At 30.9% G+C, this 12,790-nt stretch overlaps 1 protein-coding gene across 2 annotated transcripts in view; it reads left to right on the top strand.

The window, feature by feature from the left end:
• Positions 1 to 12,790, top strand: part of LOC126888358 (guanine nucleotide-binding protein G(I)/G(S)/G(T) subunit beta-1) — a 77,947-nt gene that overhangs the window by 15,689 nt on the left and 49,468 nt on the right. Inside the window, exon 2 of one of the 2 annotated variants that reach the window (XM_050656535.1) lies at positions 3,917 to 4,003. In XM_050656535.1, coding sequence (XP_050512492.1) covers positions 3,947 to 4,003 — 57 coding nt within the window. In that variant the 5' untranslated portion in view covers positions 3,917 to 3,946. Of the gene's footprint in view, positions 1 to 3,916; positions 4,004 to 7,473; positions 7,493 to 12,790 lie in introns of those variants that run through there. The other variant, XM_050656536.1, reaches the window with a different exon arrangement.

Raw genomic sequence — 12,790 nt, 5'->3', positions numbered from 1 at the left:
CATATTCTAGAGTTTTAGTTTGCATATTTGCAACACAATGTCATCTGCCACATATTTCTTAAATCATACACACTTGAGTCCAGTAAAACACATACAATACAACCTGCCATATCTGGACCTGTCATATCCAGACCTCCCCATATCCGGACAGTTCTGCGCCGTCCGGATCTTCTACCGAAATCTACCGAGAAAGTCAGTCCTGCTGTTAGACAATGCATTAAAAGAAGAACTAAAAGATGGCGAAATAATGTATTATAGAATCTATAAAACGTGTCTATCGACGAAAGTTAGTAACGGCGTTGATTACTGGAATATATTTATTTATTTATTTATTCACGGGCAAGCCCTATTCAGATATAAATGTTACAGTGTTCTAAATTATATAACATAATTATACAATTATATACTTAACATTAATGTTAACCAATTATATAACATAAATTATCATAACATAGCAAAGTGGTTTGAAAGAAAATAATTCTATGAGTAGTACAGTTACAAAAAAGAAAAAGAAAAAAAAGAATAAGATAACATATAGGTCAGTACAATTACAAACAAAAGATATCACCTAAATCAATTCAGAAATGTTCCAAGGTATAACCGTATAACGGTTCTGAGTTATCTAATACATATATGTCATGTAACACCAACCACAATACAAAAGCTCCGACCGAAAATATTAAACAGTTAAAAAGTTAGGGAAGAAATATGGTTTTTGAAGCGGGAAACTGATATATTAAAAATTTCGAGGTTATTTAATGAGTTAGCTAATCGAAGAGCTCTAGGAATAAATGTGTTGTAAGAATAATTGAACCTATGAAAAGAGACATAAAAGGTTTACACCTGCCTAGTCGAACGACTGGGGACAAATAGAGATATTTTGGAGAGAAGCTCGGGGCAGTTACACAGCCCGTTGATAATTTTAAATAAAATTATTAAGTCTCTTTGTTTTCTGCGTACCTCAAGAGGAGGTAAGTTCAGTATGCGCTCTAATACAGAATAGTCATAGTATACATGCATCTTAGTAGCAGTATATCTCAGAAAATTGTGATGGACAGCTTCAAGTTTCAGTTTATGAGTAAAATTATTTAACCGAAAGATTTCAACAAGTTCGAGTAAACCACTTTTACTCACAAACCTTTCCAGTTAAGTCAGGTGTACCACAGGGGTCCCATTTGGGTCCATTACTCTTTAATATATTTATTAATGATATTACCAACTGTTTTCACGATTGTAACGCCTTGCTATTTGCTGATAACTTGAAGTGCTTTAAAGTTATAAAAAATCATTATGATGCTGCCATATTGCAATCAGAACTGAATAACCTCTCTGCATGGTGTTCACTTAACGGTATGAACCTTAATTCAATCAAATGTCATGTAATTAACTTTAACCGTACTCACCACCCAATATTATCAAACTATTACATTGATGGCCAATTGCTCAACACTGTTAATAGAATCAAGGACTTGGGGATTACACTGGAAAACTCTCTTTGTTTCAATACTCACATCATCAATGTCATTCAAACATCTATGAAAATGCTGGGTTTTGTAAAAAGAACAACTCGTGATTTTACAAACATATCCAGTATTAGAGTTCTTTACTTCTCTTTGGTCAGGTCTCACCTTGAGTATTGTTCTTCAGTGTGGTCCCCACACTATTTGGTCTACATTAGGAAACTTGAACAAGTCCAAAATAGTTTCTTCCGTTACATTGCTTTTAAGCTTCATACCTATCAAGATTACGCTGTATGGCAGCATCAACTGCAGGTCCCTTCTCTTGCAAGCAGGAGAAAACAAAGGGACCTTTTGCTATTATTCAAGATCTTAAATGGTATATGCAGTTGTTCTCAACTACTTAATAAGATCGCACTGTTTGTACCACCTCGCACCACTAGACAAGTGCGAACATTTTATGTACCATTCCACAGGTTTAATTATTCACTTTTTTCATTCGTACCCAGAGTCTTGAATTTAGCAAACTCCCTTTGCAATTTACAACTGTTCGACAACTCCATCAGTCGTTTTAAAAGAAATTTAGATGGGATCAATGTTTGAGTGAAGCGTCTGTAATTTGTTAACTTGGTTTTGTAATTTGTTAACTTGGTTTTATGATATTATTTCATAGTACATATTTACTTCTAATATTATATTTGTATTTCTGTATGTCTGTTTTTTATATTATATTATGTTATTGTTTTTTTTTTCTGTACACTATGTATTTTTGTAGAATTGGGCTTGCCCGTAAAATAAATAAATAAAAAAAAAAAAAAATAATAGGGGGACCAAATTGTGGAACAGTAATCGAAATGAGATCTAACCAGGGAGAAATAAAGTGATTTATTAGCTGAGATGTTTGTAAAGTCTCTGGTGGTTCTTTTTATAAAGCCAAGCATCTTCATAGACTTCTGTATTGTACTGGAAATGTGTGATTTATAGCTAAGGGCGGAGTCAAGGATCACGCCTAGATCCCTAGTTTCAGAGGCAGAATGTAAGGTCAGATTATTTATACTATATTCGAAGATGATTGGATGATGAGTTCGATGGAAACGAAGAATATGGCATTTGGATGCATTCAAACACATACCATTTTGCATACACCAGTTTGATAGGCGATCAATATCACCTTGTAGACTAAGTGAATCAGCCTCACATGTGATTATTTTAAAACATTTTAAATCATCAGCGAATAACAAAGTTTCACTTACTTGGAAACAGGGTATTAGATCATTGATAAATATATTAAACAACAGAGGTCCCAAGTGTGATCCTTGTGGTACACCTGAGGTAACAGAGATGGTATGAGAATAGTGATGATTAACCCTGACAATTTGCGATCTTTGCGTAAGATAGCTCTTGAGCCACTTCAATATAAGGTCATCAACTCCATATAAATAAAGTTTATGAATCAAGAGCTCATGATTAACTTTGTCAAAAGCTTTGGAAAAGTCAGTATACACAGAGTCAACTTGTAAACCCCTCTCAAGAGCATCTGTCAAAAAATCAACATTGTTATGAGACCCAATTCTGCTGATTTTTTGGATGTAAATCCAAATTGTTGGGCCCCTATAATTGGCGAGAAGTCATAACTTAAATAATCGGAAATAATGCTCTCAAAAACTTTAGGAATAGCACTCAGAATACAAGAAGGAGAAAACCTTTCAGAGACTATAAAAGAAGTAGTGGTCTTTATATCCGGATTTTTTCATATCCGGATCGGTCGGTCGCCACATTGATCCGGATATGGCAGGTTTTACTGTACTTTTATCTAGCATCATTATCTTCCACGCATGAAACTAAAGACAAACCATATACCGCCTGTTATTAAAGTAAAGACACACATGTTATTTTTATAAACGCTCTAGACTCAGTATCTACATCGAAAAGAGATAGGTACAAAAATGAGGCTTTTCAGATTTTAAGTACAATTTGTGACGTTTCTGGTTTGTTTACTTGTCACTGTCAGTTTGTTGGATATTTTGCTGTTTTATTGTCCTCTTTTTGCATTTAGAAATTTGCGCAAAAGCGAAATAAATAACAAAAGGAAAATATTTTATTTTCAAATATTTATATTATAACAATTATAACAAATATTTAATAATATCACTAATGATAAAACAATTTATTAAGTTACCTACTTTAAATGTAGCTGTAATTCTGCACCAAAATTTGAAGTTCTACTTATTTGACGTCAAATTTTTAAATTTAATCCGTGATCGGAGCAGTACCCACTTTCTCTCACTAGCTGCTGCGTGGAATAGATTTCCGACTTATTTTGTATGCTTTAAATGATGAGGCACGAGTAAAGAATCATGGACTAATTTGAAGGAGCTAATTTTATCCATTTTAAAGTTTGTACTAATTTTGGGCTATTTTAACAATAAATTTTATATTTTTCTTTTTTTTCTTTGCAGGAGGAGTAAATTTGTTTTGTGTCGAACAGTATGAACGAACTGGATTCTCTTAGGCAAGAAGCTGAAACCCTCAAAAATGCTATTAGAGTAAGTATAAATAGGTTATTATATTTAACTAAAATATGCAGTAAACATTTGGTTATTATGTTTTAAAGCAGTTATATAGATTCGCAAAGCGTGATCTATATCAGCTTCTTAAAAAAGGGCAAACAGTCACAGAGCGGTTATTGGTCGATTTGACACCGAATTGCAGAACAAACAGCCCCAATTAGGGAAGAAAAATTAAGTAAAATAATAAATATCAATTTATTCCAAGAAAACTCATTAAAAGCTCGTAACTGTCCGAAATGGTTTTCCCTATACTTAAAAAAATGTAGGTAATTATTTCAAAGAAAATTAGTCACAAAAAATATCTGGTAACAAAATCTGAAGCTGATTACTTGATATATTCTAACTAAGATCTAAATGTAAAATAGAAACTCAAAAATGTCACTCTAATTATACAGGGTGGTGAATCGTAAAATGGGCCATAGGAAACTCAATGTAAAATTCTAAACTGTTGAATTCCTGCTTCCCTAATTATTTTACATCAAAAGTCATGAAAACTTATTTGTAGAGTATTGAAATATGTATTAAAAACAAAAGTTACAATTGTTCTACGATTTAAACACATTCCAAAATTTTGAAAATTATAATGTATTTACAGCAGTAGGTATGTGTGGGCATGTTAGGCCACACGTTACTATTTAACTGGCAGTGCGCACACTATTGACTGAAGAAAATATCTTTATTATTAATAAATTCTCCTTAACTGAGGGTATCTTATCAACTTAATTGTGTTTTAAACAATAAATGATAAAAGAAATAAAAAATTGGCATTTCAGATTGTTAATATAATAACTTCATTGTCACCAAATGCAACCTTATACACATTATTGCACTGTGTGTGGCCTAACTTTGGCGTATTACTCTGAAAATTGTATTATATTTTTACAAAATTTTGAATAATTATTGTTCGTAGAACAATTTTAACAGTTGTTTTCAATACAGATTTCAATCCTCTACAAATAGTTTCTTATGAATTTTGATGTAAAATAATTAGGGAAGCAGGAATTCAACAGTTTAGAATTTTACATCGAGTTTCCCATGGCCCGTTTTCCAATTCACCACCCGGTATAAAAACTGTTGGTAACAACATGAAAGATAATCCAGCTCATTTCTGGAGATACATTAATGATAAAAAAAATCAAAAATGTTCTAAATCACATGTACCTTGAACATGTATTGTTGATCTTTTTAATTCAATAAGTAAGTTTGTGAAGATAACATTTTCAATCAATTTTCGTTTGTATAATATTTAGTTGTTAGGGCTAATAGTTTAGATTGCAGGATTTTTATGCTACAGGGTTAGGGCTAAACAAGTAGAAATAGTGAATAACTACGAATATCTGGGATCCTGGGTAAATGAAAACATTGATCAAGGTAGAGAAATCAGGACACGCATTGAAATTGTAAGACAAGCGTTATAAAATTGAAAAAAATGTTTGTTAATTAAGTCCTTCCTCTGGAGATGAGGACAAGAGTCTTACGATGCTATGTGTTCTTGACTTTCGTTGTATGGAATGGAAAGCTGAACACTTGGAATATTTAGGCCACATTACCAAAGTTGCGAAATATGAGATATTAAGGCTCATAATGCAAGCTAAAATTAAGGTAAAAGATCCATAGGAAGAGGAAGAATTTCATGGCTGAAAACCATAAGAGTATAGTTGCAGCTCAGTAGTTCTTTTCAGAGCAGCCACCAATAAGGTACAGATGGCTGTGATAATAGCCAACCTGTGATAGGAGAAGGAATTACTAGAAGAAGAACATTTGCTAAAGTGTGAAATTTAAATATTTCTGTAATCAATACAGACTTGCAGGTATGATCAGATATATTATTTTTATTATTTGTATTTCTCAGAATTTGTAGAGTAATTATTATTAGTTATTAAGAAAAATGATACTCATCTTTTAAGCATAATATTGGGAGATTAAATTTAGTTAGACAATAGAATTTTAAAATAAAAATTTGTGAAAACTTTATCACCAATACATCCATCAATCGATAATCAACAGAATATTAGCTTAATTAATTGACAATTTATTGTATGTAAACTGAATTTCACTGTAAACAAAAAATTATAAATAAACCATTTCAATACTTATTATTAATGATAGACTTTACTGCATGATTTATTTCGTTTTTTAATTCAATAAGCAAGGTTGTCAAGATGAACATTTTCAATAATTTTCATTTGTCTGAATATTTAGTTCTTAGGGCTAGTATCACGTATGGTCCCTTTTCTTATCGAAGAAAATTTATCCAAGTCTTCCTTGAATTTTTTTGGTAAACATTTCGATATAATTTGTCTATCTTATCTGGACTCGTGTGTATGTTGTGGTCCAATAGGTAAATTTTGTTTTAATAAGCTGTTTCCTGTTGTTAAGGAAGTGAATGAGCAATAGTAGTTATCTTATCGACTTGGCTAATATTATTCTAATAACCTTAACAAAAGATTATAGAGACAGATTAAAAGACAATTCCAAAACAAACGGACTATTATTATTGATTATTATTAAATATAATATTCTTTTTCTCATGATCATCTTTCAGTGCGTCACAGTTTTTCGATTTCTTTCTAACGCATTAAATTGTATGTGACAGAAAAAAAGGCACGTTCGTGATTACAGACATTTACAACATTTATTCTAGTTATTCTAGTTGTCGATAGATGGCGCCCTAATAAAAAAAATATTTTTTTTTAATTAGATAATAATATTACAAATATAATCTGTATAATTTATAAGACTATACAAATCAAAGAAAATACCATTTTATAAATGCAAGAAACACATTTGATTTGTTTTTATTCCAAATTGAAAATAAAATGTGACAACTGTCAGATTTAACTAAAATGTCATGTTAGAATAAATGTCAAAAATGTGTATTATCATGGACTTACCCTTTTTCCTATCATTTGTTACGCACTGAAAAATACTCATGAAAAGGACAATGCCACTAAAATAACAAAAAGCTGTAATTAAAAAAATTGCAGAAAGATATAAATTTACTTTATCAAATACTAAAAGATAAGATACATGCCTCTTATACATGCTAAATAAAATTTTTGGTACAAATATATTTCTCACCTATTTTATATTTCGTCAAAGGTTGTGTTTAAAATGTTAGTTAACTGGAAACCTTCTGTAAGTTTATTCCACTACAAGATATATTTAAAGTTATCAGAGGGAATATCATTTAGAGAAAAGCTATTAACATTTTTGTTTTATTTTTTTCTTTTTTCTAATCTCTATTTATACAGTTAAATCCCTGAATCTTTACCTGTGCGTCATCATTTAAAGCATACGAAATAAGCCGATGATAAGTCGGAAATTGAAATTTACTAAACGCAACAGCAAGTCACTTACTGTCACTTGCTGTTGCGTTTAGTAAATTTCAATTTCTGACTTATCATCAACTTATTTCGTATGCTTTAAATGATGACGCACGGGTAAAGATTCAGGCACTCAACTGTAAGTAGTAGAATAATACATTTTTATCATTAAAAGTAAAAGATTTAGAATAGACATTAGTTTAGAGAAATATAAAATTATTATTAGTGCAAAATTAGAAGAAAATTTAAATTCTATTATTTCTGAATTGTAGTAATAAGAGTTTACTGATTAAATAATAACAATAACACTCAAAATTTTTCTTAATGAGAAAATGAAAACATATTACCTTTACCATTATCAAGAATTTAGATGCATATTCATAATCACTGTGTAGTCAGTATCTTCATTTGGATTGTATATGACTACTGGGTTAATTGCCTCGATGGGATTTTCACGAATCCAACATTCTGTTATTAACTTTTCACATTTCCACATTTCAATTTTCACATTTTATTGGAGTTAATCTTGTGTTTTCATCAAAATCAGTTGATTATCACGATTATTTCATTCATAGGAGATTCTGACCAATAGAAAGCTACAGAAATAAAAATTAAACTGATTATTTTATTCATAGGAGATTCTGACCAATAGAAAGCTACAGAAATCTAAATTAAATCGATAATTTTTGATAATTTCCCGTCGTCAAGTATATTATGTCAGTGACATAATACACTCAGTGACATTAATGACAATTAATGTTTTAAAAATTATAAAAGTGATGACTTTCAACCGTCAAATATATTTATAACAACTGTGTGTTTAATTGTACCAATTTGTACTTACATAAATAAATTACAATAAAATTTTGCTTTTGAACAGTTTTATTCATGAAATAATCGCAACAAATTAATCGATCTCTAAAATTAATATAGAATTTTTGCCCTCGTGACACTTGGACATAATACTGTCAAAGTGTCACTCAGAAAAAATTCAGTAATTTTAGAGCTCTTGCGCAATTACTACTGATAACTTGAGTACAGAGATGTTTGTAAAATAGTTGAAAGAAAAACTGCTTCTAAGTTCACATGAAATACCTGTTCTAGTATTGGATAGTAGAAATTAGCAATAGATAGGATAGAAGCAACCACCGAATCCCTGGACAGTGGATAAGATAAAAGAATGGTTAACAAATGAAAATATTTCATTTTTTTTTTAAGAATAACTACACATAGCCAAACGGAATGAAAAGCGAAAGACTATGTAGTAGCAGAGATTATACATGGTTTCAACCCTAATATTTTAAGACTACAACTTTAGAAACAATAGAATTTGAAATTTTCTTCTATTTTCACACTAATAATTGTGTATTTCTCTAAATGAATGTAAAATACATCATCAGTTAAGGCTATGGGTACATAATTCGCAAATATTTTACGTGTATCCCTACTTTTTCTGTCTTTACACGGCAAATTACGCGTAGTAAAATTCACACTGGTATGGATATGTAAACATTACTAAATGTCATTCTACTTGAAAATGTCATCATTAATTTAAAGAGATGGGTTTTGAATGTTCTTGGATAACTGTTATTTTTATAATTGGAAATTATTAATTACGTTAATAAATGTGATAATTTTTCACCAACTATGTATTCAGTGATTGTAATAATTTATTTGTACAACAAAGACTAATACTCAATCGAGAAAAGAGGAAAAGTGTTAAAGTGATTTTTTAATAATATATTGTTATGGAACGCTTACAATTTTGAACATCTTTAAGAACAAAATACTTGGATCACAGAATATATTATCCTGATGTATTCTCTGCTTGGATCTTCCACAAATAATACACAATAAATAACTTTTTATTAAGTTCACGTCTTAAATCAATTATTTATCAAATACACTATATTTAAATAAAATTTAATCAATAACTCAACATATTCCCGATGCAATGTCAAATATTTAAAATTGTCACTGATTGTCAGTGTCTGACTGACAATATTATATTCGGCTGAGTGCGTTGTAAGACAAAGATAGATTTGGAAAATAGTACCACGGCATTGTGTTTATTTTTTTCGAATCCTGAAAAAACCAATAAATATTTTTAAAAAATTTCAACGCAGAATGAAAGACTAAATCATTACCGAGGGCCGAAAGTCCCTTAGAATAAATAAAAAGTTTATTTTGAATGATATATTTGAAATTAAAAATCACACTAAATTTTCTCTTAGTTTTTCACCCCTGTAACTTATTAAAATAAACATTATAGAAGTTCTCAGGGACTTTCGGCCCTCGCTAATAACGTGATCTTTCATTCTGCGTTTAAATTTTTCAAAAATACTTATTAGTTTTCTCAGGATTCGAAAAAAATGAATCCCCATTTGAATAGCATTGCAGCCTAAAATACGTACCGATCCTCTTAATGCCATATTTTTGCTTGTCATACTTTGACAGTGCTTCAAATATTGGGAAAATTTGCTATAGTCAGTTTGCTAAACTCAGACACGACTGTCTAGTGATCTTAGTAGGTAATTTTTTTGTTTTTGGCCAATTTTGCCAAAATTGGCAAAATTACTAACTATCTAGTAATTATTAACCATTTAGTAATTATTTTTTATTAGTAAGTAAAATTACTTACTAAAATCACTAGCCAGTTGTGTCTGAGTTTAGCGAACCAACTATATTAACTTTCTCAGCACAGCAGACCATTTAAGTATTCATCTCTAATCCAAAATACTCACAAATTCAAGAAATATATTATTGGGACCGTGCAAGTTCGGAAAAGCGACACCTATTTCTACGCTCTGAACTTTTATTCGCACTTTTAATTATATTGGCCAATCATATGGTCCTGGTTACTGGATAATTGTCAAGGCCATAGTCCAAAAAAAATAATAAGAAGAAAAAATAAGATTTAGATTGTGTTATTCAAATGTAAACAATTGTATGTAGTAAATAAAATTAGTTATTAAAATGCAGTATTGCAAGCAAAATACAATTAATTAAATTTACCTTTATATAATAGTTCCATATCATATCAATATTGTGAAGCAATATACAGTAGAACCTCGATTATCCGTCAGGGCACCGGACCAAGGGTATGACGGATAATCGAAAAGACGGTTAACATAACATTAAAAAAAATTAAAAATTCATAGTACAACCCTCAAATTTCATTTGTATGTTTTGTTTCACAATATAAGAGGGTTTTGTGTTCGTACAATCGAATCAATTTAAAATATTCTGAAATCTTTGTTTGTTTTACTGTTGCTTCACATTTTGCCACGGCTGAATTTCTTAATCGGCATAAGATCATTCAATCTACTCATCAATCCACTTTATTGGCTTCTTCTTGTTGAGAATACCACTCGATGAATTATTGCATGTGCGATGCAGCTTCTCTAGATTATTTACGCAAATCTTTGTCAGTTACAATAGGTTCATCTACATATCTACAGTCAAATTCCAAGTCTGTCAGCTTCTGAATCTGTTTGGTCCGCCTTTGTTGCCATTTCAACGATTTCTTTATCTGTCAGCAATGGATAGCCGTTTGTGTCCTCATCACAAATCAATTTAACTTTTTTTTTTATTTTTTTACATTAAAATATTTGCTTATATAGTCAATACAACGTAGGTATGTACCCTGACGGTTAACAGAGGTGACGGTTAATGGAGAGACGGATAATCGAGGTTCAACTGTATAATTTTTCTTCTAAAATGACAATAGGTATGAAATGTACGTCAATTTGACAATTTCAGTTGACAATATGAATTATTTAAGAAAGTTGCAATATTTCTCCGCTATTCGCGCACGATCGTTTCGCTTATCCCTTCCAAGTACTTGCACACCGCGAATAGGAAGCAGTAGTTATGGTTGTTAGAATAATATATTTCAATTGTTTTAAATAGTATCTTATTAGAGAGAGAGACATACTTTATTGATCGTATTGTATTGAAATACAAAAGGCCATCGACTGAAGTCTTTCAGCCAATTTACACAATTAATATACATTATTACAATATATGTTTTTTGTTAATATTAATACAATACAATAATTAAAAAAATATTTGTATGTGGCGGTAATCACAATATCACTGACAATTAGTTACAATACAGATAATGATTTGAATAGAGTTGTTTATTGTCTTGATGTGTAGCAGATTTCTTCAAAGAGAGTTCTTCCTGGATATCTACGGGCACTGTCCTCTGGTATCTTCACAATGTGGGGCTCAATCAAATTGTTGTTATTGTCATTAATAAAGAGATATTTAAACAGCTTATTGAGTCTCTCATTAATAGGTTCAATTCCAGTTTTCTCGTACAGCATTCTGTTGGATGGATTATGAAGTGGATTATCAGGATGACGCATTCTAGTAATTTGTCGAAGGCTAGTTGTTTCAGCCACCTTTATATTATTTTTGGCAGGACCTTTAGAATTATAGAAAATTGTAGAACCATACTCCAGCATGGGCCTGCAAATCATTTTATAAATATTGTGTGCTGTTTCAATCGTAATTCCCTCATTCTTGTATGTTAAACTTCTGAAGTGTTTTGCTCTAGTTATAATTTTCCTTTTTATAACTGCTGTGTGGTGGTTGAACTTCAATTTGTTATCTATTTCTATTCCCAAATACTTAACAGTTTGGGAGGGTTTAATAATATTGTCGCATATGTTTATAGTTGGTGAGTGATCTTGGATTCTATGGTTAAATATTATTAGTTTTGTTTTAGAAGGATTTATTGTTAATCTCCATTTATTCATCCAAGATATTGTGTCATCCACCTGCCTCTGCAATAAGTCCATTGTCTTTATTACATTTTTTCCATATGATATCACTGCAGTGTCATCAGCAAATTGTAGCAAATTAGTATTGGTTAGTATATTGTCGCATATGTCACTGCAATAGAGATTATACAATAGAGGGGAGAGTGGTGAACCTTGTGGAACTCCTTGTTGCACTGAAAATGAATGGGAATATGTTTCATTGATCCTAACTATACACCTGTCTTCTAAGAAATTCGTCAATAATCCATATTAGAGAAGGGGAGCATTTCATTCTGTGAAGTTTATATAACAATCCTCTATGCCAAACGGAGTCAAAAGCCTTCTTGATGTCCAAGAAAACTCCAGCGGCCTTTAGTCCTTGCAATCTTGCTGCCTGTATATTGGATGTTACTATTGAAAGAGGAAGGATTGTAGATGATTTTTCTCTAAATCCAAACTGGTGTGCTGGAATATGTTGGTTTAATTCATTATATAATCTTCCTTGGATTTCATTATATAATCTTCCTAATTTTCTCAAAATTTTTTCCAATTACTGGGAGAAGGGTGATTGGACGGTAATTTTGGGGTAGTTGATGGTTAGTATAAGGTTTAGGGATAACTATTACAATGCCTGTCTTCCACTCATCAGGGAAGAAATGATTCATGAT

This window comes from Diabrotica virgifera, chromosome 7 (genome assembly GCF_917563875.1).
Source record: "Diabrotica virgifera virgifera chromosome 7, PGI_DIABVI_V3a".
NCBI classification, from domain to species: domain Eukaryota; kingdom Metazoa; phylum Arthropoda; class Insecta; order Coleoptera; family Chrysomelidae; genus Diabrotica; species Diabrotica virgifera.
The sequence above is the reverse complement of the archived record's forward strand: the minus strand, read 5'-3'. Positions and strand labels throughout refer to the sequence as shown.